Here is a 21,214-nt window from a genome sequence, read left to right as displayed (position 1 = left end):
TATAGCAACAAAATTGCTATATCCCATCTTCAATATACTTTACCAATGATCATTGAGATATATTATAAATCTTTTCTGTTGTATTTTCTAACAGTTTTAAAGAGGGCTTCCTTCACTTCTCTGTTTCTCAAACTGTAGATGATGGGATTGAGCATTGGAGTCAGAACAGTATAAAACAGAGAAAATATTTTATGTAGCTCCTTCAGTCTTTCTGTTTCAGGGACAGCATAGACAAGCAATAGTGAAACAAAGAAAAATGAAACTACAATGAGATGAGATGAACAGGTAGAGAAAGCCTTCTGTTGTGTTTTTTTAGATTTCATTTGCAACACAGTATGAAGTATATAGACATAGGAGGTGATTGTTAGGATAAATGTGGTCCCTATACCCATGGATCCTAGAATAAAAGTAGCAAGTTTCACTAAGTGTGTATTGCTACAGGAAAGATTTGCCACTGGATACACATCACAAAAGAAATGGTCAATTTCATTGGGTCCACAAAAAGTTAACCGTAGAAGAAAAGCAGTTACGATCGTGTTGGTCAACAAACCACATATCCAAGATGTGAGGGTTAACTGGAGACAGAGTTTACCATTCATGACAGATGCGTAATGAAGAGGTTTGCAGATTGCTAAATATCGATCATAAGACATCATTGCCAGAAGATAACATTCAGTGGATGCTAAAAAACCAAAGAAGTAGTATTGTGTCATACAGCCATAGACTGATATAGATTTATCCCCAGTTACAAAACTAGCCAACATTCTGGGCAAAATGGTTGAAATGTAACAAGTCTCCAAACAAGACAAATTCACAAGGAAGAAGTACATGGGCGTATGAAGATGTTGGTCAGTTACAACAAGTAGAACAATAAGTAGGTTCCCCACAATAGACAAACTGTATATAATAAAAAACAGTGTAAAGAGGAGTATTCCCATTTGGGGAAGATTGCTGAATCCCAAAAGAATGAATGTTGTAACACTTGACTGATTTATTTCCATTTTTTCCTACCAATGATTATCAAGGTGATTCTGAAAAGCCACCTGAAGAACCTTAGTAGTCTCATTTCCCTTTCACTCTCTCTCCCTCTCTCTCACTGATGATTAAGACAAATGTTGACATACCTTGAGAGAACTGTTGGTTCACATACCTAGACAACAGAAAGAACAGAAAATGTTGCATCTCTTAACATACTAACCATATCATAATAGAAAATGTCATATATTAATGTTTTGTGATGTTGAGGGTAACAAACAATTATACAATAATGCTCAGTGCTTTCTGGAATGTGTGTCTGTGGGAAGGTATGAATTTTAGTGGAAATCAACATTCATGACAAAATGAGCAGCAGTAAAGCTCTGGAGCTACATTTTTTTACACATGAGATGTATCCCCAGAAAATTCAAATCCAGAAATTGCACATATTTGGGGTAGTTATATCTACTCTATCTATCATACTTTTAAACTATACTTGGGCACATCTAAAAAATAAAATTGCATTTAAAAATAACATATTTTGCAAAGTTTAATAAAAGTTCTATGTATTAGAAAAATGAATGCAATTATAGTTGAATTTATTGCTGTTTGAAATATAATAGAGCATATGAGTCAAGCAGAACAATACCTAGAAACATGCAGGCATGTATAAGGATTATATTTGAATTGTTCCTATATCCCTGCTTTCAGGAAATGCCAATTGCAAATCTCTAAGATATAATTTTAGTGATAAAGCACATGGAATGTTTTGGAGGAATGGAATGGAGATTATATGGATGGTTGAATCTTTAGAGGACATTAACTTTGCCAAGATTTTAACCATGACAAATCATTTGTAATATTTCCCAATACCTCACAACTGAAAAAGCAGACATTTCTTAACAAGTATTAGGACAAACAATGAAATTATATGTCTGACTGGGAAGAAGTGGACATCTGACTATTAACACACACATAATGAATACCTTCTGTTTTGCCCAAGAATGTTTGATTTAGATAAGACATTTAATATCCACATAATATAAAATTATTATCTAAACTATCTTTTCGATTCCATGAGTATGTATTTTCTGAAAAAAGGTGTTTTGGTAATTTAAATCTTAATTCATTTTAAAATGACTCTTTGACATTGCTGATCTTTGGACTATTTCTTATATTTCCCGAAACTACAGTATTTTATTTTTTAAAAAATCCTTACCAGGGACATGGATAAATTCACCCAAAAATGTTATTTCCATTTTGAACACCTATTTCTAAAGTAATATTTTCTTCAACTAAATTCTTGCTCCAACGTTATAAAGATTTGAAAATTTCTCCAAAACCTTCTTCCTAAAATCTGCAACTGATTTTCAATAAGATTGATTCTCTCACTTTCATAGCTATGATTCATCCAAAAAGAATTCAACATTTATGTAATCTCTATCTCATTTTCCAGTAACTAGTCCCCATAATATACTAAACTAATGATAATATTAATTTTGATGAAATAAAAATTTCATCAAAATAAAATAAATATACAATATTCCTTTCTGAGTACCAAACATAAAATGAAAATTTGAATGATATATGCATAAATACAGTACTTACCTCAAAAATAAATATAAATCATATAAATATAAATTGAATATATATATATATATATATATATATATATATATATATATATATATATTCAATATATATATATATATATATATATATATATATATATATATATATATATATATATATATACATATATATATATACATATACATACATACATACATACATACATACACACACACACATAATGATTGTCCTAGACAAGATATCTTTAATTTTTGTCCATGGACTACCTATTTCTTTTCTCTATCTTCCCCATGTTGTAAAAGTATTGAGGAATCTTCTTGGATCATGCAGTCCCTTAGCAGGAAACAATCTTCAAGGTTTATATGTACTCCAAAATATATATGAAGATGATGTCTTTACCCTTATATTTTCAAATTGGTTTGGATCTATATTAATCAATTCATTTGTGTTGCTTTCCTTTATTGGTAACAAGTAAAATAATTACTAGGAAAAAATATGACTTGGTTCATCCTAGGGCCAGTCAAGGAGAGATATAAGGATTGGAAAGGAAGAAAACAGAAAAGCTGAAACCTTTGAGATGTCAATTGCTGGACTTTTCAAAAAGATATTACTAATAATGATCTCAGCTTGGTTTTTTTTCTAAAATGAATTCTAGCAATATAGCAGACTGAGGAAATCTTTCTCAAGGAAATATTTAGAAAACACTATTCAATTTAAATGTATAAAAATTGATAAGTTTGGACAAGAGACAGTGAATGATAAGTTTCCAGATACTTGTCAATTATGATTGTTTTGTTCATTTTTTCCCCTACAGAATAATAAAAGACTGTATCAATGGATATCTTAACCATCTCCTTATGTTAAATTTATATTGCTAATCAAGATGTAGAACTTTTTTAAAAAATGACAAAATGAATACTGGATAGATAGAAACTTTACATATCTGCATTGTATCCCTAATCTTTGGGAAAAAAAATTCACCTTGTACTAAATTCACTAAATACAGTTCTCTTGAATATTTTATAATTTCTTAGATGGAAAAACTCTATATGCCACTCATGAAAACTTCATAGTAATGCTGTTTTTCTGAAAGAAAGAATTATGACCACTCTTGTACAGTCATTATTAAGGATAAAAACAAAATATAATATTTGTGAAATTAGGAGCAATGACAAACACCAGTCCCTTATCAAATACACTAGGTATTTACTTTGTGTGAATGGAACTTATTTCAAGATAGAAAATTGTCCTATAAATAATTCAAGGTGGTGAATATACCTAATATTGTTTCCTTCTCCTGTTTTCTGCATAACAACAACCCTATGAGAAGAATTGGTGTGAGAAAGAGTGACCAGTCCAAAGTCACCTATCTCATCCTTAAGCAGGATCCAGGTTTCTAGTCTGAAGCCTTAAGCATTACACCAAATTTCAATGCATTCTTTAATACTGTACCTTGAAAGTTTCTTAAGACATCTACCATGCCATCACCAGATTCCATGCCCAGGCAAGATTCTAGGTAAATCGATTGGAAAATGTCAATGGTAAATCTCAATTGATATATATAAATCAGTTTACTTTGAATAAAGAAGTACATCAAAATCAAGAATAGTGTGGAGTGTCAGCAGAAGCCCTACTTGCTTTGGTTGTAGAAAAGATGATCTTGGTAAAATGTAAGCAATATATATGAAATTTAGATATTTAGGTAGGCACAACCAAACTTTCTCATCTCCCTTATAGATGAATTGCGCTTTTCCCTTGGATGCTCTTCAATTACTTTTATAAAATTCTATATGCCCGACAGTGAAAAGTTTTCTCCCTATCTCATATAATGTATTTCCTACAAAGGTGACAGATGATCAATTTTCCAAACTTCCATATGAAGATCGAGTATGTATTTGCTCAAACATAGAGTTGAGTCTTTTTCACAGATCCTTCTAAAGAGTGCATTGTACTCTCATGGCAATTAGAGCTAATGCCACTTCCTCTTGGGTCTAACAGACTCCGTTTATGAAGAGTAAATTGAGGTATTTAGTTGGGAAAAGGGGCATTGGTCCTACCTGATACACACCTTCTCATTGGGTGGAGATAGCAGCTAGATGTGGGTTGTGCTCATTGGTCAGACTGAGCCTGTCAAATCAGCTAAATTCCTCCCCTGTTGCTAGGGGCTCCCAGCTTTTGTCGAAGGAAGACAGACTCAGAGTGTGGAAAAAAAAAACATTAGTGACCAGACTGACAAGGGTGTGGCTGGCTGCTGTCTCCACCCAACGAGAAGGTGCGTATCAGGTAGGACCAATGCCCCTTCTCCATTGAGGGTGGAGACAGCAGCCAGATGTAAGACATACCAAAGTTCATTGTCCCAGCTCACGGGAGGGAACAGTCTGGGCAGAAGACTCCCCCACACATCAACACCCTGTAACACTCTCCTCCCAAAGGCAGCCTCCTCGGAGGCAAATTTATCTAACTTAGAGTGCTTAACGAAAGGGGAAGGAGAAGTCCAAGTAACTGCCCTAATCTCAATCAACGAATCAATCAACGAAGCCTGAAAAGTCCAGGCAGCTGAAGTCGCAGCACTTCTCGTAAAATGGGCTGTCACATTAGAAGGAGGAGGCAATGACCAGAATTCGTATGCCATGGTAATCGTAGATCGGATCCACTGACCAATCATCGAAGAAGTCACTCTGTGCCCTAGGGAAGCAGGGAGAAAGGAAATAAACAATGATTCTGCCTGACGAATATCAGCAGTACTCCAGAGGTAGATCTGAAGAGCCCACCAGACATCCAAAGTGTGTAATTGGCTCTCCATTGGATTGGACGGACTCGGGCAGAAATCTGGAAGAACCAGCTCCTGCAAACGGTGAAAGGGAGAGTTAACTTTTGGCACAAATGTAGGATCCAACCTGAGAACCACATGGTCCGCATAGAACACACACAAATCATCCCTGATAGACAATGCGGCGATTTCCGAAATCTGCCGCGCAGAAGTTATAGCGACCAGGAAAGCCACTTTCCCAGATAAAAGATGTAGACTTGCAGAAACCAGTGGTTCGTACGGAGACCCCATAAGAGAGTCCAACATCAGAGAAAGGTCCCAAGTGGGGTACCGATGTAGTACTGGAGGACAGAGATTTGTTGCTCCTCGGAGAAATCTACGAATCAGTGGATGTTGTGACAAAGAATGAGTGGAATTGTATGTCAGGATCGATGATAGAGCAGCCACCTGTCTCCGTAGAGTGTTGGGAGAAAGCTCTTTGTCCAAACCAGCCTGAAGAAACATCAGGACCTGCACCACAGAAGCTCAAAGAGCGGAGAACCCTTGGAGCTCACACCAAGAAGAAAAGGTCTGCCAAGTGGCCAAATAAATTCGGTCTGTCGATGACCACCGAGATGCCTGGATAGTACAAATCACCGAGGCAGGGATGTGGTCCCACTGTAGAGCATCCCGCTCAACCGCCAAGCGGTCATCTGTAGCCACTGAGGCTCTGGGTGAACAATCACCCCTTGGCTGAGACAATCGGGGGTGCACGGGGGGGTCCAAGGAGGAGACACCGATAAGCTCATGAGGTCTGCAAACCATGACCTCCTTGGCCAATGTGGAGCTAGGAGAATTATCTCCGCCTGTTCCACCAGAAGTTTTTGAAGGACTCTTGGAATGAGGGGAATCAGTGGAAAGGCGTACAGCAGGCCTAGCGGCCAAGGGGAGCACAGGGCATCCACAGCTTCTGCCTGTTGAGAATGGAAACAGGAGAAAAATCGAGGAAGCTTGGCATTCTGCTGGGAAGCGAACAGATCTACTTGCGGCATGCCGAAGCAGTCCGCCAACATCTGAAGAGGAGCGGGTGGAGACTCCACTCTGAGTGATCTATTCTCTGGCAGCTCAGCCAATCCGCTATCATGTTCGCATCTCCTGAAATATGGTCGGCCTTCAACAAAGCCAGATGGTGTTCTGCCCAAAGACCCAGTCGTTTGGCTTCCTGCATCAGAGACCTGGACCTTGTGCCACCCTGGCAATTTACGTGGGCCTTGGCTGATGTGTTGTTGGTGAGCACCATCACATGGGTGCTGGCCACCAGCTGACGAAAGGCCCGAAGCGCAAGGGAAATTGCCCGGAACTCCAGCCAATTGATACTGTGAGCAGCGTCCACGGCAGACCACGTGCCCTGAGCAACTTGAGCCCCACAGTGAGCTCCCCAACCGAACTTGCTGGCATTGGTGGTCACTATCACCCATTGAGGCTCCAGGAACAGGCAGCCATTGGAAATAGCCGGGGATCGCCACCATCAAAGGGACACTAACACCTCCTTCGGAACTGCAACTCTGGTCAAAGAGGGACCCCTGCCAGCCTTCTGCAAAGGCAAGAGAAACCACTGAAGGTCTCTAAGGTGTAACCTGGCCCAAGGGACTATAGCAATGGCTGAGACCATCTTGCCTAACAGTTTTGAGAATAACAAGGGAGATGCCCTCCTATCTTTCAGGACTTTAGCAACAAGGGATTTCAACCCAGCCTGCCGCTCAGGGGAGAGGAAGACCTTGCCCTCAAGGGAATCAATTATAGTCCCCAAATGAAGAATCATAGTCAATGGAGTCAGATGACTTTTCTCTATATTAACAGAGAAGCTGTGAAAGGCCAGCATCTGAATAGTAAGCTGGAGATCTGACATGGCCTGCTGGGGGGAACTAAACATAATGAGGATGTCATCCAGGTAACAACTGGAGATGAATGGCTCAAAGCCTGAGGTAAGCTGCTAAAGCTGCCAAAATTTTGGTGAAGCTACGGGGAGCAGAGGAAAGGCCGAATGGTAAGGCCCTGTACTGGTAATGTACCCCAGCATAACAAAAACAAAGGAACTTCCTATGAGAAATTCAAATGGGGATATGAAGATATACCTCAGTGAGGTCTATGGAACAGAGGAGATCGCCCCTCCGTACGCCATCCAGAATTGATCGCAAGGATTGCATTTTGAACCTTCAGTAGATTACAAATTGGTTCAAACATTTAAGGTCCAGAATAGGTCTCCACCCACCCGATGACTTTGGGACTAAGAAGACCTGAGAATAGAAGCCCTGTCCAGCTTGATCTGTAGGCACTCGTTGAATAGCCTTAATGGCGAGAAGGTGATTGATAGCCAACTCCATAAGGGCTCGACATTCGGCAACCTGAGACAGCAGACAGTGAATAAAAGACAAAGGGGGTGTGGAAAAGAATTCAATGGCCAGCCGTGATTGAATGGAGGCCCGGACCCAACAATCCAAAGTAGTACGTTCCCAAACCTTGGCAAAGAGGCCCAATCTTCCGCCAATGGGAGGTTCCCCAGTACTACTAACGATGGTGATGGATGGAACGACCCCCTCCCCCTTGAAAGGGCGCTGGGAACTGAAATTCCTCCCCCTGGGTGGTTTCTCCTGAAAACTTCTCTGCCTAGGGTTAAAATTACCCATGCTGCAAGAGGAACCCAAACCACCCTCCGATGATCGAAATTGAGGGTAAGGAACATAAGGGGAGAAACGAGGTTTTCCTCTACGGAAAACTGCAGGGAATATTTTCCTCTTATCTTTGGTTTTCCATGAGGAACTTGTCTAAATACTCCCCAAACAGCTTCGTGCCCGAGAAGGGAACCGACGCCAGATGCCATTCATGTCTAGCGTTGGCCTGCCAGTGGTGAAGCCACACTAAGCGGCAGGCCGCGATGGAAGAGGCCAGGGATTTAGCTGCAAATTGAGTCACATTCAATGTAGCATCCGCAGAGAACTGTACGGCCGCTACAATCTTATTCAGGTCCTGCTTTAATCTTGAGTCCTCAGGAGAAAGTTTATCCTGGAGCTGGTGAAGCCACAGGAGTATTGCCCGATTAAAGAAAGAAGTGGTGGTCACTGATTTGATGGCCCAGGACGCCCCGAGATGGGTCCTCTGAAGGACCTGCTCAGATCTGCGCTCCTCAGGCCAAAGGCCTTCCTCTGGATCTCCTGGAATGGATGTAGATGAGAGTAAAGCCACCACAGGAGCGTAGAAAGAGGGTACATGAAGCAAGGAAGTCAGGTCAGAAGACACAGTGAAATTCCTTCTGTCTGTGGAGGATGGCACAGGAACCGAAGTGGGTGAAGACCACTGCTTCTGGATGACCTCCAAGAAGAGCAGAGGCGTAGGAATGGCAGTTACCAGCCTAGGTGGTTCGGCAAACAATGGATTCAAGGAGCCTGCAACCGGTGGAGGCTCTGGTGGATGAGCAGGCCCCAGTTGGGCTGTATTCACCACCTTAAACAGAAGTGACTTAAAGAGAGCCTGGGGAAACAGACCCGTGAAGGTGGGTTGGTCAGGAGGTAAACCTTCATCCTCTGACAATTCAGGCTCCTGGGGTTCCAACTCTGCTGAAACAGAGTGACCACTGACACAGGACACTGCTGGAGAATCAGAACCTGCCAGCGAGATAGCATCTTCCATATTGAATCTGTCTGGAGAATCTGCAGGGTCTGAAGGAACTGAATGAACAGAAGCCAGTCTGTTGGCAGGGAAGCCATGTCCTGACAAAGATTGTTGCACTGCCACAACAATCATATGTTGAATGTCCTCTGGACGCCAACTGATCGGAGCTTGGTCTCGAGCCGGCCCGACCTCCATAGAGGTTCAGACCTCTATGGAAGTGGAAGTGGATTAATCACTGAGAGTGTGGGTGCGCTAGACTCCACAGCAGTGACTATCCCCATACCGGGGGCAGAACCCCATACATCAGATGATTCAACTGACATCTGATAATCCTGTAGGGACATTTGATCTGGAGTCATAGGGGTTTCGTGTATAGGTTCACCAGAAGACACCCTGATGACCTTGGAATGTGGAGGGCCACTGTCACTGGACTTCTTTACAGGTCTGTCCTGACTGATCACCGCTCTGGGGGCCATCGAAGGGTGCTTTGCGCTTGTGTGCATAGGCTTAGTTTGGGCACATTCCCTTTGTGCCTGATTATGGTCCTCCCAGATTGAAGCCACTGATTGCTCTAGTACTGTGGCCTTCCGGCCATGTTTGGACTTTGATAGAGCTATAGGCAGGATATGCCTTAGGGTGGCTGAACTAAGTAAATGAAACCAGTGGAGATCAAAGCTCTCTAGGCTTAGACTGGCTGGTCGGAACACCCTAGGCCAATCTGTGGAGGGTAACTGAGGCAAACTCTTAAAAATGGCAATATAGCCAGCAAGCCGAAGTAAGCGGGGCAGAAGAGGAGCAAACGTGACTTCGAAGGGAATGTCAGAGCAGGCAGGCACAGCCTGGAGGCCCTCAGGCAAAAGCAAATTGTCGCTGCACAGGTAATCAAAATGGCGGTTGCAGCAATTACAGGCAGGCACAGCCTAATAGGCTGGAGGCCCTCAGGCAATAGTAATTGCCGTTGTGCTGATATTCAAAATGGCGGCCAGAGCAAGTGACAGTGGGAGTGCGAGGCTCCACTTCAAACTAGTCAACAGCGCTAAACAGCTGAGAACAATGATGTCGGAATGCTCAAAAGCCGCCGAGAAATTAATCAAATGACAGTGGGAGTGCGAAGCTCCGCTTCAAGCTCGGCGATAGTGCTAAACAGCTGAGAGATCAGTCAAAGTCGGAGCGCTCAGAGGAGGCCGAGAAAAGAGCCATCAGTGTTATAAATGCTGCTGAAAAATAGCCAATTAAGGGCCTTCTATACCCAGCCGACAAGCAGCTAGCGCCAGGGAGCGTGAAGCTCCAGTTAAGACAATTCAGCTTGAATACACAAAAATGGCCGCCTGACAGTAACAACAGGGAGCACAAGACTCCACAAATGGTCCTTTAATAAGGAGTCCAGCCTCTATGGCCAAACGTTAACTCACGCAACCTTCCCCCCCACGGGAGCGAAAGGCTCCACCACAATCTAAACTGACTGACCAGTTTCAGCGATGAATCTTGTGAGGGGCTGAATGTAGAATTAGACGTCAGAAGTCCCAAGGGAACTCCTGAGGCCCGAAATTCAAATCCAAGTCCAGAAAACAGCAGAATAGTTGAAAAGGAATCCAATGATCGAAAACCGAAGAAAGGTAAGCAGAAAAAAAAGGCAACTCTAACGCTAAAAGCAGATAGAGCACACAATCCACACAACTGTCCAGTCTGATGGACTGAACAAAAAGCTGGGAGCCCCTAGCAACAGGGGAGGAATTTAGCTGATTTGACAGGCTCAGTCCTACATTCTGACCAATGAGCACAACCCATGTCTGGCTGCTGTCTCCACCCTCAATGGAGAATGGGGGCATTCCCACAGGTGGTTATTTGGCAAGTTCGAAAATACTTCTGGATCTGTCAGTGCAGTTGGAGAGTTGAAGTGATTCTATTTCTCCTAGGTTAGTCATATTATGAAAGAAACTGCCTAAAAGTATTCAGTAAATGTAGTTTGATTTGATATATAAGAATGGTTGTCATATAGAGCAGATATTATGATTCTTAGAATAACATCTGCTGTCTGGAAGTTCTTCCAGAGCTTTTCAAACAAATTTCAAAAAGTTATTTCAGGGGCAGGCAAAGTTAGTGGATGGAACAGTGGCGACCCCTCCTATAACGGATTGGACCTAGGATGAAAAATACCCAATGACCCAGTCATGTTAGAGGAAAAAATATCTACAATGATTGAAAACATCCAGTGACAAATTTCTGTCACTTTTACCTAACTAATGATGAGCTTTGAGAATCATGGACAATAGAAAGTCTAGGGCTTTATTCAATTTATAAATGAATAAAATAACACAGTCCTAGAATAAGATAGTCTTATCCTTTTTTAAAGCAGCAAGTCACATAATAATGAGCTAATAAATAAATTTCTATTCCTATGCTAGAAGCAATAGTCAGCAATGAATTCAGACAGATGCTAACCTGCCATATAATAATAAACAGAATGGAAGTTAAAGAAACCATTTAATCTTTATATTAGAAAATATATCTCATTCATTTATTTTTTTTTACTGTTTTAGCTCCAAAATTTCCTGAGTAAATGACTAATATGTGGGTATTTTGAAAGCAATAATATTTTTTAATCTATAGCCTTCACTTATAGAAACCATTTGGTACATCTAATGACTCATTAATTTTATAGGGTTTCTTCCTATTGTGTGTGTGTGTGTGTGTGTGTGTGTGTGTGTGCATATGTAAGCATTACAGGTATGCTGTACTTTAAATTTTATGATTTAGTGTGGACTGTAAATAAATGAATACATAGAAATAAAAATAATTATAATTATTTATTAAATTCACATGGTTTCCATCTCAATGCATGAATGTAATAAAGTTAAACCATTTAAAATGGTTTAAATGTAAATGAAGTGAAAGTTGTATAGTAGAAATATACACAGATTTGAACTAGCAACCATATTAGGAATTCTGTGATAATATTTTAAGTACTTCATGAAATTATTGCAATGGGAGAATGTGGCAGTTCATAAAATGGCTGCCAGGGTGGCTAGGATCAGATAGAGTCAATGAATTTACCTGAAATTAAAATGTTCCCTGCTATTTTCTTTATTTATTTACAAGTGTTTTGTGTCATTTCCATCAAAAACCAAAATTAAACATTATAAAGGGAACATACAACAGAAAATATTAAATCATATCACAATAGTAATAATAATAACATAAACCATTACTGCAATAACATATGCCCAAATATTTTTAACCCTCCCATAATGAGCCATATAAGGCCACTTTTGTAGGAATGGGTAGTAATGGACACTGTTTAAACTATTTATTGCATTTATATTAGGACTATGCAGGCCCAGGAACTGTTTTGAAACCCAGTGATGCCAGAGGCAGAAAAATTATTTTAAATATTAAAATAATATCTAAGGTAAAATAAGGTAAAGAATCTACCATACATGAAATGAGGATACTTTGCCGACATTAATCTCTGTAGCACCAAAGCTGTTATATATACCACATCTTTAATTCTACTTTACTACAGTAATTGAAAAGTTATGATACTATAAAAAACTACTGCTATATTTTCTAACAGTTTTAGAGAAGGCTTCCTTTACTTCTCTGTTTCTCAAACTGTAGATGATGGGGTTGACCATTGGGGGCATGACAGTGTAGAACAGAGAAAATATTTTATGTAGCTCTTTCAGTTTTTCTGTTTCAGGGACAACATAGACAAGCAAAAGTGAAAGGAAGAAAAATGAAACCACAGTGAGATGAGAAGAACAGGTAGAGAAGGCTTTTTGTTGTGCTGTTTTAGATTTCATTTGCAGCACAGTATAAAGTATATAGATGTAGGAGGTCATTGTTAGGAGAAATGGGGTCCCTATACCCATGGATCCTGTAACAAATGCAGCAAGCTTCACTAAGTGTGTATTGCTACAGGAAAGATTTGCCATTGGATACACATCACAAAAGAAATGGTCAATTTCACTGGGACCACAAAACGTTAACTGTACAAGAAAAGCTATTATGATAGTATTGGTCAACAAACCACTTATCCAGGATGTGAGGGCTAACTGGAAACAGAGTTTACCATTCATGACAGATGTGTAATGAAGAGATTTGCAGATTGCTAAATATCGATCATAAGACATCATTGCCAGAAGATAACATTCAGTGGATGCTAAAAAACCAAAGAAGTAGTATTGTGTCATACAACCATAGATAGATATAGATTTATCCCCAGTTACAAAACTAGCCAACATTCTGGGCAAGATGGTTGAAATGTAACAAGTCTCCAAACAAGACAAATTCACAAGGAAGAAGTACATAGGCGTATGAAGATGTTGGTCAGCAACAACAAGTAGAACAATAAGTAGGTTCCCCATAATAGACAAACTGTATATAATAAAAAACAGTGTAAAGAGGAGTATTCCCATTTGGGGAAGATTGAATCCCAAAAGAATGAATGTTGTAACACTTGACTGATTTATTTCCATTCTTTCCTATGAAATATCATCAAGGTGATTCTGAAAAGACATTTGAAGAACTTTAGTAGTCTCATTTCCCCTTTCTTTTCTTCTCTCTGATGATTGTGGCAAATGTTGATGCAGAGGTGATCTCCCACATGTGTTATCCCATGCATAAGTATATTAATCTGTTAGCAGAAGACAGAACATCATTGAAATTTGAAACTGGTCATGGTAAAAATTTGTTAAAGTAAATGAACCCCGAGGTGAAAGTCTTATCACCCCAATAGCTTTCAAATGGGCAGAAAGTTAGCGAAAACTTAAATTGACTACTTGGCTATTTATGTCTGTATGAGAGATCATATCATACCACTTAACTGCTACTAGTGTTCTCCATATGTGGAATAAAAGTTTCAAGACTATACAATTTTAAAAACTCACGTTAGATTTTAGGTTTTCTTGTATGCAGGTGAATGAAGAAAACTAAAATGTGCTTACCTCTTCAAAATTAATAGTTCTATCATATCTTGTATCTTCTTAGATAAAAGAACAACTACTAATGTGAAATTCTTAAGATTAATATTTCAAATAAGAAATCCAAGCAGTGCTGCTTATTAAGTTCATGTTATAATAATTGTACCAAACATAAAACGAAAATCTGAATGATATATACATAAATACTTACCTCAAAAATAATGATGGTCTCTTTAATTTTTGTCCATGGACTACCTGTTTCTTTTCTCTATCTTCCCAATACTGTAAAAGTATTGAAGAGTCTTCTTTGATTATGCAGTCCTTTAGCAGGAAACAATATGCAAGGTTTATATGTGCTCCAAAATATATATGAAGAAGATGTCTTTACCCTTATATTTTCAAAATGATTTAGATCTATATTGATCAATTCATCTGTGTTTGCTTTCCTTTATTAGTAACAAGTAAAATGATCACTAGGAAAAAAATATGACACTGTTCATACTAGGGCTAGTCAAGGACTGATATGGGGGTGGAAAGGAAGAAAGCAGAAAATCTGAAACCTTTGAGATTATATTATGATTGCAGATGTCAATTGCTGGACTTTTAAAATATATTTTTAATAATGATCTCAGCTTGTTTTTTTTTTTTCTAAAATGAATGCTCGCAATAAAGCAGACTGAGGAAAACTTTCTCAAGGAAATATTTAGAAAACACTATTCAATTTAAATTTATAAAAATTGATAAGTTTGGACAAGAGACAGTGAATTGTAAGTTTCCAGATACTTGTCAATTATGATTGTTTTGTTCATTTTTTCCCCTACAGAATAATAAAAGACTGTATCAATGGATATCTTAGCCATCTCCTTATGTTAAATTTATATTGCTAATCAAGATTTAGAACTTTTTAAAAAAATGACGAAATGAATACTGGATAGATAGAAACTTTGCATATCTGTGTTAGCTTGTATCCCTAATCTTTGAAGAAACCATTTTTTCACCTTGTACTAAATTCACTAAATGCAGCTCTCTTGAATATTTTATAATTTCTTAGATGGAAAAACTCTGTATGCCACTCATGAAAACTTCATAATAATGCTTTTTTCCTGAAAAAGAATTATGACCACTCTTGTACAGTCATTATTAAACATAAAAACAAAATATAATATTTGTGAAATTAGGAGCAATGACAAACATCAGTCCCTTATCAAATGCACTAGATATTTACTTTGTGTGAATTATTTCAAGATAGAAAATTGTCCTATAAATAATTCAAGGTGGTGAATAAACCTAATATTATTTCCTCCTCCTATTTTTGCACAACAACCTTATGAGATGGATTGGGGTGAAAGAGAATGACTAATGGAAAGTCACTCTTGGGGCCCTCTTTGGGTCACTCTAGCCCACCTATCTCATCTCAAACACAGGACTACAATCTCCAGGTTCCTAGTCTGAAGCCTTAAGCACTACACCGAATTTCAATGCTTTCTTTAGCACTGTACATTGAAAGTTTCTTAAGACATCTTCCATGCCATCACCAGATTCCATGCCCAAATCTCACTCCATATGATATATATCTATGATTATTCATATTCATATATATATATGAATTATATGAACTTAGATATTTAGATAGGCATAGCCAAACTTTCGCAACTCACTTACAGATGAATTGCTCTCTCTCCTTCGATGCTCTTCAATTACTTTTATAAAATTCTATGTGCCCCACATTCTCATATAATGTACTTCTTACTAAAGTGATAGTTGATTAATATTCCAAACTTCCATATGAAGATCAAGTATGTATTTGCTCAAACATAGAGTTGAGTCTTTTTCATAAATCCTTCTAAAGAGTGCATTGTACTCTCATGGAATTCAGAGCTAATGCCACCTCCTCTTGGGTCTGACAGACTCCATTTATGAAGAGTAAATTGAGGTATTTAGTTGGGAAAATGGGGACATTCCCATAGGTGGTTGTTTGGCAAGTTTGAAAATACTTCTCTCAGTGGAGAGTCTAAGTTATTCTTTTCCCTCCAGGTTAATAATATTGTGGAAGAAATTGCCTAAAAGTAAAAGTTATTCTTAGAATAACGTCTGTTTAAAGTTTGATTTCTTTATTAGTTTGAATTTGAATTTAAATTCATTTATTTTTTTACTGTTTCCAAAATTACCTGAGTAAATGACTAATATGTGGGTTTTTTGAAAGCAATAGAATTTTTTTTTAATCTATAGCCTTAACTTATAGAAACAATTTGGTACATCTAATGACTCATTAATTTTATAGGGTTTTTTCATATTATATATATGTGTGTGTGTGTGTGTGTGTGTGTGTGTGTGTGTGTGTGATTATATAAGTAAGCATTACAGGTTTGCTGTACTTTAAGTTTTGTGATTTAGTGTGAACTGTAAATGAATATAGAGATATAAAAATAATTATTATAATTATTTATTTATTACATTCACATGGTTTCCACCTTAAATGCATGAATGTAATAAAGTTACATTTAAAATGCTTTTCTTGATCCACAACACTACATGTCTTTCCAGAAGTGAAAATTGTATAGTAGAAATATACACAGATTTGAACTAGCAACCATATTAGGAATTCTGTGATAATATTTTAAGTACTTCATGAAATTATTGCAATGGGAGAATGTAGCGGTTCATAAAATGGCTGCCAGGGTGGCTAGGATCAGATAGAGTTAACCAATTTACCAGAAATTAAAATGTTCCCTGCTATTTTCTTTATTTATTTACAAGCGTTTGTGTCGTGTGTATGAAAAACCAAATCTATACATATTACAAAGGGAACATATAATAGATAATAATACAGAAAATAAAAATTCAGTACCACAATAGTAATAATGGTAATATAAAGTACAATAATTTGTGCCCAATTATTTTTAGCCATCCTGTGATTTAACGGCACTTTTGTAAGGATGGATAGGAATGGACACTTTTGAAATGAATAATGATATTTATATTAAGACTATGCAGGGCTAAGGCCTCTATTGAAAAAAAGCAATACCACTGGACAAAACATTATTTTAAACATTGAAATATTACCTAAGAAAAAATAAGATAAAGAATCTACCATACTTTGGCCACATTTGGTTTCCATCAAAAACCAAAATTTAAACATTATAAAGGAAACATACAACAGAAAATTATAAATCATATCACAATAGTAATAATAATAACATAAACCATTACTGCAATAACATGTGCCCAAATATTTTTAACCCTCCCATAATGAGCCATATAAGGCCACTTTTGTAGGAATGGGTAGTAATGGACACTTTTGAAACTAATTATTGCATTTATATTAGGACTATGCAGGCCCAGGAACTGTTTTGAAACACAGTGATGCCAGAGGCAGAAAAATTATTTTAAATATTAAAATAATATATAAGGTAAAATAAGGTAAAGAGTCTTCCACACATGAAATGAGGATACTTTGGCCACATTAGTCGCTGTAACATCAAAGCTGTTATATATACCCTATCTTTAATTCTACTTTACCACAGTAATTGAAAGTTATACTATAAAAAACTACTGCTATATTTTCTAATAGTTTTAAAGAAGGCTTCCTTCACTTCTCTGTTTCTCAAACTGTAGATGATGGGGTTGACCATCGGAGTCAGGATAGTGTAGAACAGAGAAAATATTTTATGTAGCTCTTTCAGTTTTTCTGTTTCAGGGACAACATAGACAAGCAATAGTGTAATAAAGAAAAATGAAACTACAGTGAGATGAGATGAACAGGTAGAGAAGGCCTTCTGCTGTGCTTTTTTAGATTTCATTTGCAGCACAGTATAAAGTATATAGATGTAGGAGGTCATTGTTAGGAGAAAAGGGGTCCCTATACCCATGGATCCTAGAACAAAAGTAGCAAGTTTCACTAAGTATGTATTGCTACAGGAAAGATTTGCCACTGAATACACATCACAAAAGAAATGGTCAATTTCCCAGGGTCCACAAAAAGTTAACTGTACTAGAAAAAAAGTTATGATAGCGTTAGTCAACAAACCACTTATCCAAGATATGAGGGCTAACTGGAAACAGAGTTTACCATTCATGACAGATGCATAATGCAGAGGTTTGCAGATTGCTAAATAACGATCATAAGACATCATTGCCAGAAGATAACATTCAGTGGATGCTAAAAAACCAAAGAAGTAGTACTGTGTCATACAACCATAGATAGATATAGATTTATCCCCAGTTACAAAACTAACCAGCATTCTGGGCAAGATGGTTGAAATGTAACAAGTCTCCAAACAAGACAAATTCACAAGGAAGAAGTACATGGGCGTATGAAGTTGTTGGTCAGCTATAACAAGTAGAACAATAAGTAGGTTCCCCACAATAGACAAACTGTATATAATAAAAAACAGTATAAAGAGCAGTATTCTCATTTGGGGAAGACTGCTGAATCCCAAAAGAATGAATGTTGTAACACTTGACTGATTTATTTCCATTCTTTCCTGTTAATAATTTGTTAATAATAACAATCTGAAGAACTTCAGTAGCCCCATTTTCCATTCTTCTCTTCTATCTGTTGTTTGTGGCAATTGTTGAAATCCATTTCTTGAATATCTTATTGGCATATCTAAACAGCAGAAAGAATATATGTTGTATTTCTAAACAGATTAACCACATCATGATAGAGAATGTCACATGTTAATCGTCTATGACAATAAAGGAAATAAACAATAGTCTGATGTGAGGTGCTATAGACCAGGTCTATGTGAAGATCCAATTAAACAAATTTGCTGTTAAATACCCTATGCATAGGAATTAATGGTTATCACTTGTAGTTAGATAATGGTCCATGGAGGTTGTGGGTGTTAGATTTAGTCCACTTTGACTACATAGAGGTTCTAGCCTCATTCCTCTTTTAACTCTGCCCTCTGGCTCTACTGCTCCTCCTACATCTGATAATGTTCATTGTTTTCATCTCAGAATGTGTGTCTGGTGGAGGGGAGAGATATCAGTTTAATGAGAATCAACTGACCTGACAAAACTCAAAAAAATCTGGCAAAATGAGCCACAATAAACACTTGCATTCTTTACACATTATTATATATCCTTGGGGGGGGGGGGGAATCAAAACTGCATGTATTTGGGAGAACTGCACATATCACACTTTGTTTAAAAAATTATATTTGGGCACAGCTACAAAAAATAAAGTTGCATTTAAAATAACATATTTTGCAAAGTTTAATGAATCTTGTTTACTTTATGTGCATATCTCATTAATCAAATTAATGGCATGCCACATCAGTCCTGAAACATAATAAGAATCCAATGGATTGCAAACATGAAACGCCCTGATAGTTTTGTCTCAAGCTATCTACTTAAAAATCCACTCTCGCAGTCATTTCATGGATAAAGTTTGAGACACAAAATTATTCTGTGGAAATCTTGACCAGAAGCATTTAGTGAAGCAATCCAGAGTCCAAGTTCCAGGCAAACTTTTCTGCTACAATACAGTGATTAGTCCTGATCTCTCCTGATAGCATATTTATGAATATACCATATTTTTATTTTTATTTATACATAAACATATTTATAATATATTTAAATATAAATAAGTATATTTATCAATCTACTGTGGACCTCACCCCATTCCTAAGAGGTCCGTAAAGAAGGCATGCATAAGCGCACCAGTGTGCTTACCATTCCTGTCCTACTGTTCCCATTTATTTGTACTCATTTCCTATGTTCATGTCCATGTTTATACTTACACCTGTTATCTTGTACATGTTTGACAAAATAAAATAAATAAATAAATATCTAATACAAAATAATACAAAAACCACTGAATAAACTATGATCTAATAAGGAGGGCTTAATAGATGTTGTTTGCTATACTAGTAATGAACATTCGTGTATAATTCAGGCACACGTAAAGAAAAGAATTTTGATTTTAAATCAAAAAGACAGGAGAAAGAGAGAGAGGTATCAATATCTTCATCAAATTTATGCATAAAATAATATCTATAAATTGTTGATATGGAATCCTTAAATAAAACTGCAACTGAAAACCCTAATTTTAAAGAAAAGACAGCAAATTATCTGTGACAAAAAAACAACAGTAGAAGAAATAATTAAAAGGAAATGAAGAATAAAAATGTGGATATGATATGAAATGAACAGGATCAAGTAAAAAATAAATGTGTTATATATGTATGAATGCATGATAATGTGTGGGTGACTAAATCCATCAATTGGATATAAATATAATTTCTGCCTAGTAGTAGACTAATATTCCACAAAGTCTTGCTCTGGAAAATATATTTTTTATATTTCCTGATTTATACGTGTTTGTGGAATCATATTTCTAATCTGAAACAACAGTATTAGTCAATATACTTCTGGACACAATTCAATGATATACTGAAGGTGCTAAATAACCATCACCTACTGCTCATCTAACCATTTTAAGATCTTTTTAAAAATATGTTCTCTCTATGTTGCCTATTCCTAAGAAAAACTGTTTGTGCTGTAGAGAGACAAAAAACTATTTTTCATGATCATATATTAAGAATGCACAACTTTTCTTATGAAATGCTTCCTTTGTTATTGTTCTATTCTTTGCTTTTTTGTTCCTATATAATTAAGTTTATGGTAGTAAATATTTTATTTACTGAAATTAAATTTAAAATTATTTCATCTGTTCTTTCTTTCTTTTTTTAATTGTTGCTCTAAGTAAAAACAAGTTCAAATTCTTAAAATTTAATTCTGCAATCAGTCCCATGACTCAGAATTACTGAGATATTAATTCCACCGTATTCAATGAAATTGTCATCTTGAAATTGTAATCCTTGCTATGATTACAATTTAAAGCATATGCTCATCTTTTCTAAATCTATAATTAGTGAAAAAAATTAACAGTGTAGGAGAGGAGCTATGTTGGTGGCAAAAAAATTATCATGGATCTGGTAGCATTATTTTCAACTAACAAATTTATCAGATGCATCTAATGAAGAAAACTCCAAGTCATGAAAACTTATCCCTTTTGAAATTTAATATTATAGCTTATAAAAGGTGCTACCAGACTGCTGAATAATTGCCATTGTACTTAAAAGAAATGACTCAAACCATTACTGAGCACCATATATATATATGTGTGTGTGTGTGTGTGTGTGTGTATGTATATATATATATAGCACAAATTAAATATGAAATATGGCAATCAAATATAAATGCATAGTTTCCCAAAGATAAAGTTAAGTGTTGGAATTTTGAAAAAGGATGAAAATGAATGTTTTGTTTTTTAATAGAAATAGACCGGTAAACATGT

General features: G+C 36.9%; 3 protein-coding genes across 3 annotated transcripts; all 3 read right to left on the bottom strand.

Annotated features, from left to right (window-relative positions):
- Window positions 1-62: 62 nt before the first annotated feature.
- Window positions 63-1,001, bottom strand: LOC117668935 (olfactory receptor 2AP1-like). The gene has a single exon (XM_034422986.1). The coding sequence runs from the start codon at window positions 999-1,001 to the stop codon at window positions 63-65; it is 939 nt and encodes a 312-aa protein (XP_034278877.1).
- An 11,527-nt stretch (window positions 1,002-12,528) lies between these two features.
- LOC117668934 (olfactory receptor 10A7-like) lies at window positions 12,529-13,464 on the bottom strand. Its single transcript, XM_034422984.1, has one exon. The coding sequence runs from the start codon at window positions 13,462-13,464 to the stop codon at window positions 12,529-12,531; it is 936 nt and encodes a 311-aa protein (XP_034278875.1).
- A 3,983-nt stretch (window positions 13,465-17,447) lies between these two features.
- LOC117668933 (olfactory receptor 10A7-like) lies at window positions 17,448-18,386 on the bottom strand. Its single transcript, XM_034422983.1, has one exon. It carries the CDS (start codon window positions 18,384-18,386, stop codon window positions 17,448-17,450), a length of 939 nt encoding a protein of 312 aa, XP_034278874.1.
- Window positions 18,387-21,214: the final 2,828 nt, after the last annotated feature.

The sequence above is a fragment of the Pantherophis guttatus genome, chromosome 4, assembly GCF_059756535.1.
Source record: "Pantherophis guttatus breed Tessera chromosome 4, ASM5975653v1, whole genome shotgun sequence".
Taxonomy (NCBI): Eukaryota; Metazoa; Chordata; class Lepidosauria; order Squamata; family Colubridae; genus Pantherophis; species Pantherophis guttatus.
The sequence above is the reverse complement of the archived record's forward strand: the minus strand, read 5'-3'. Positions and strand labels throughout refer to the sequence as shown.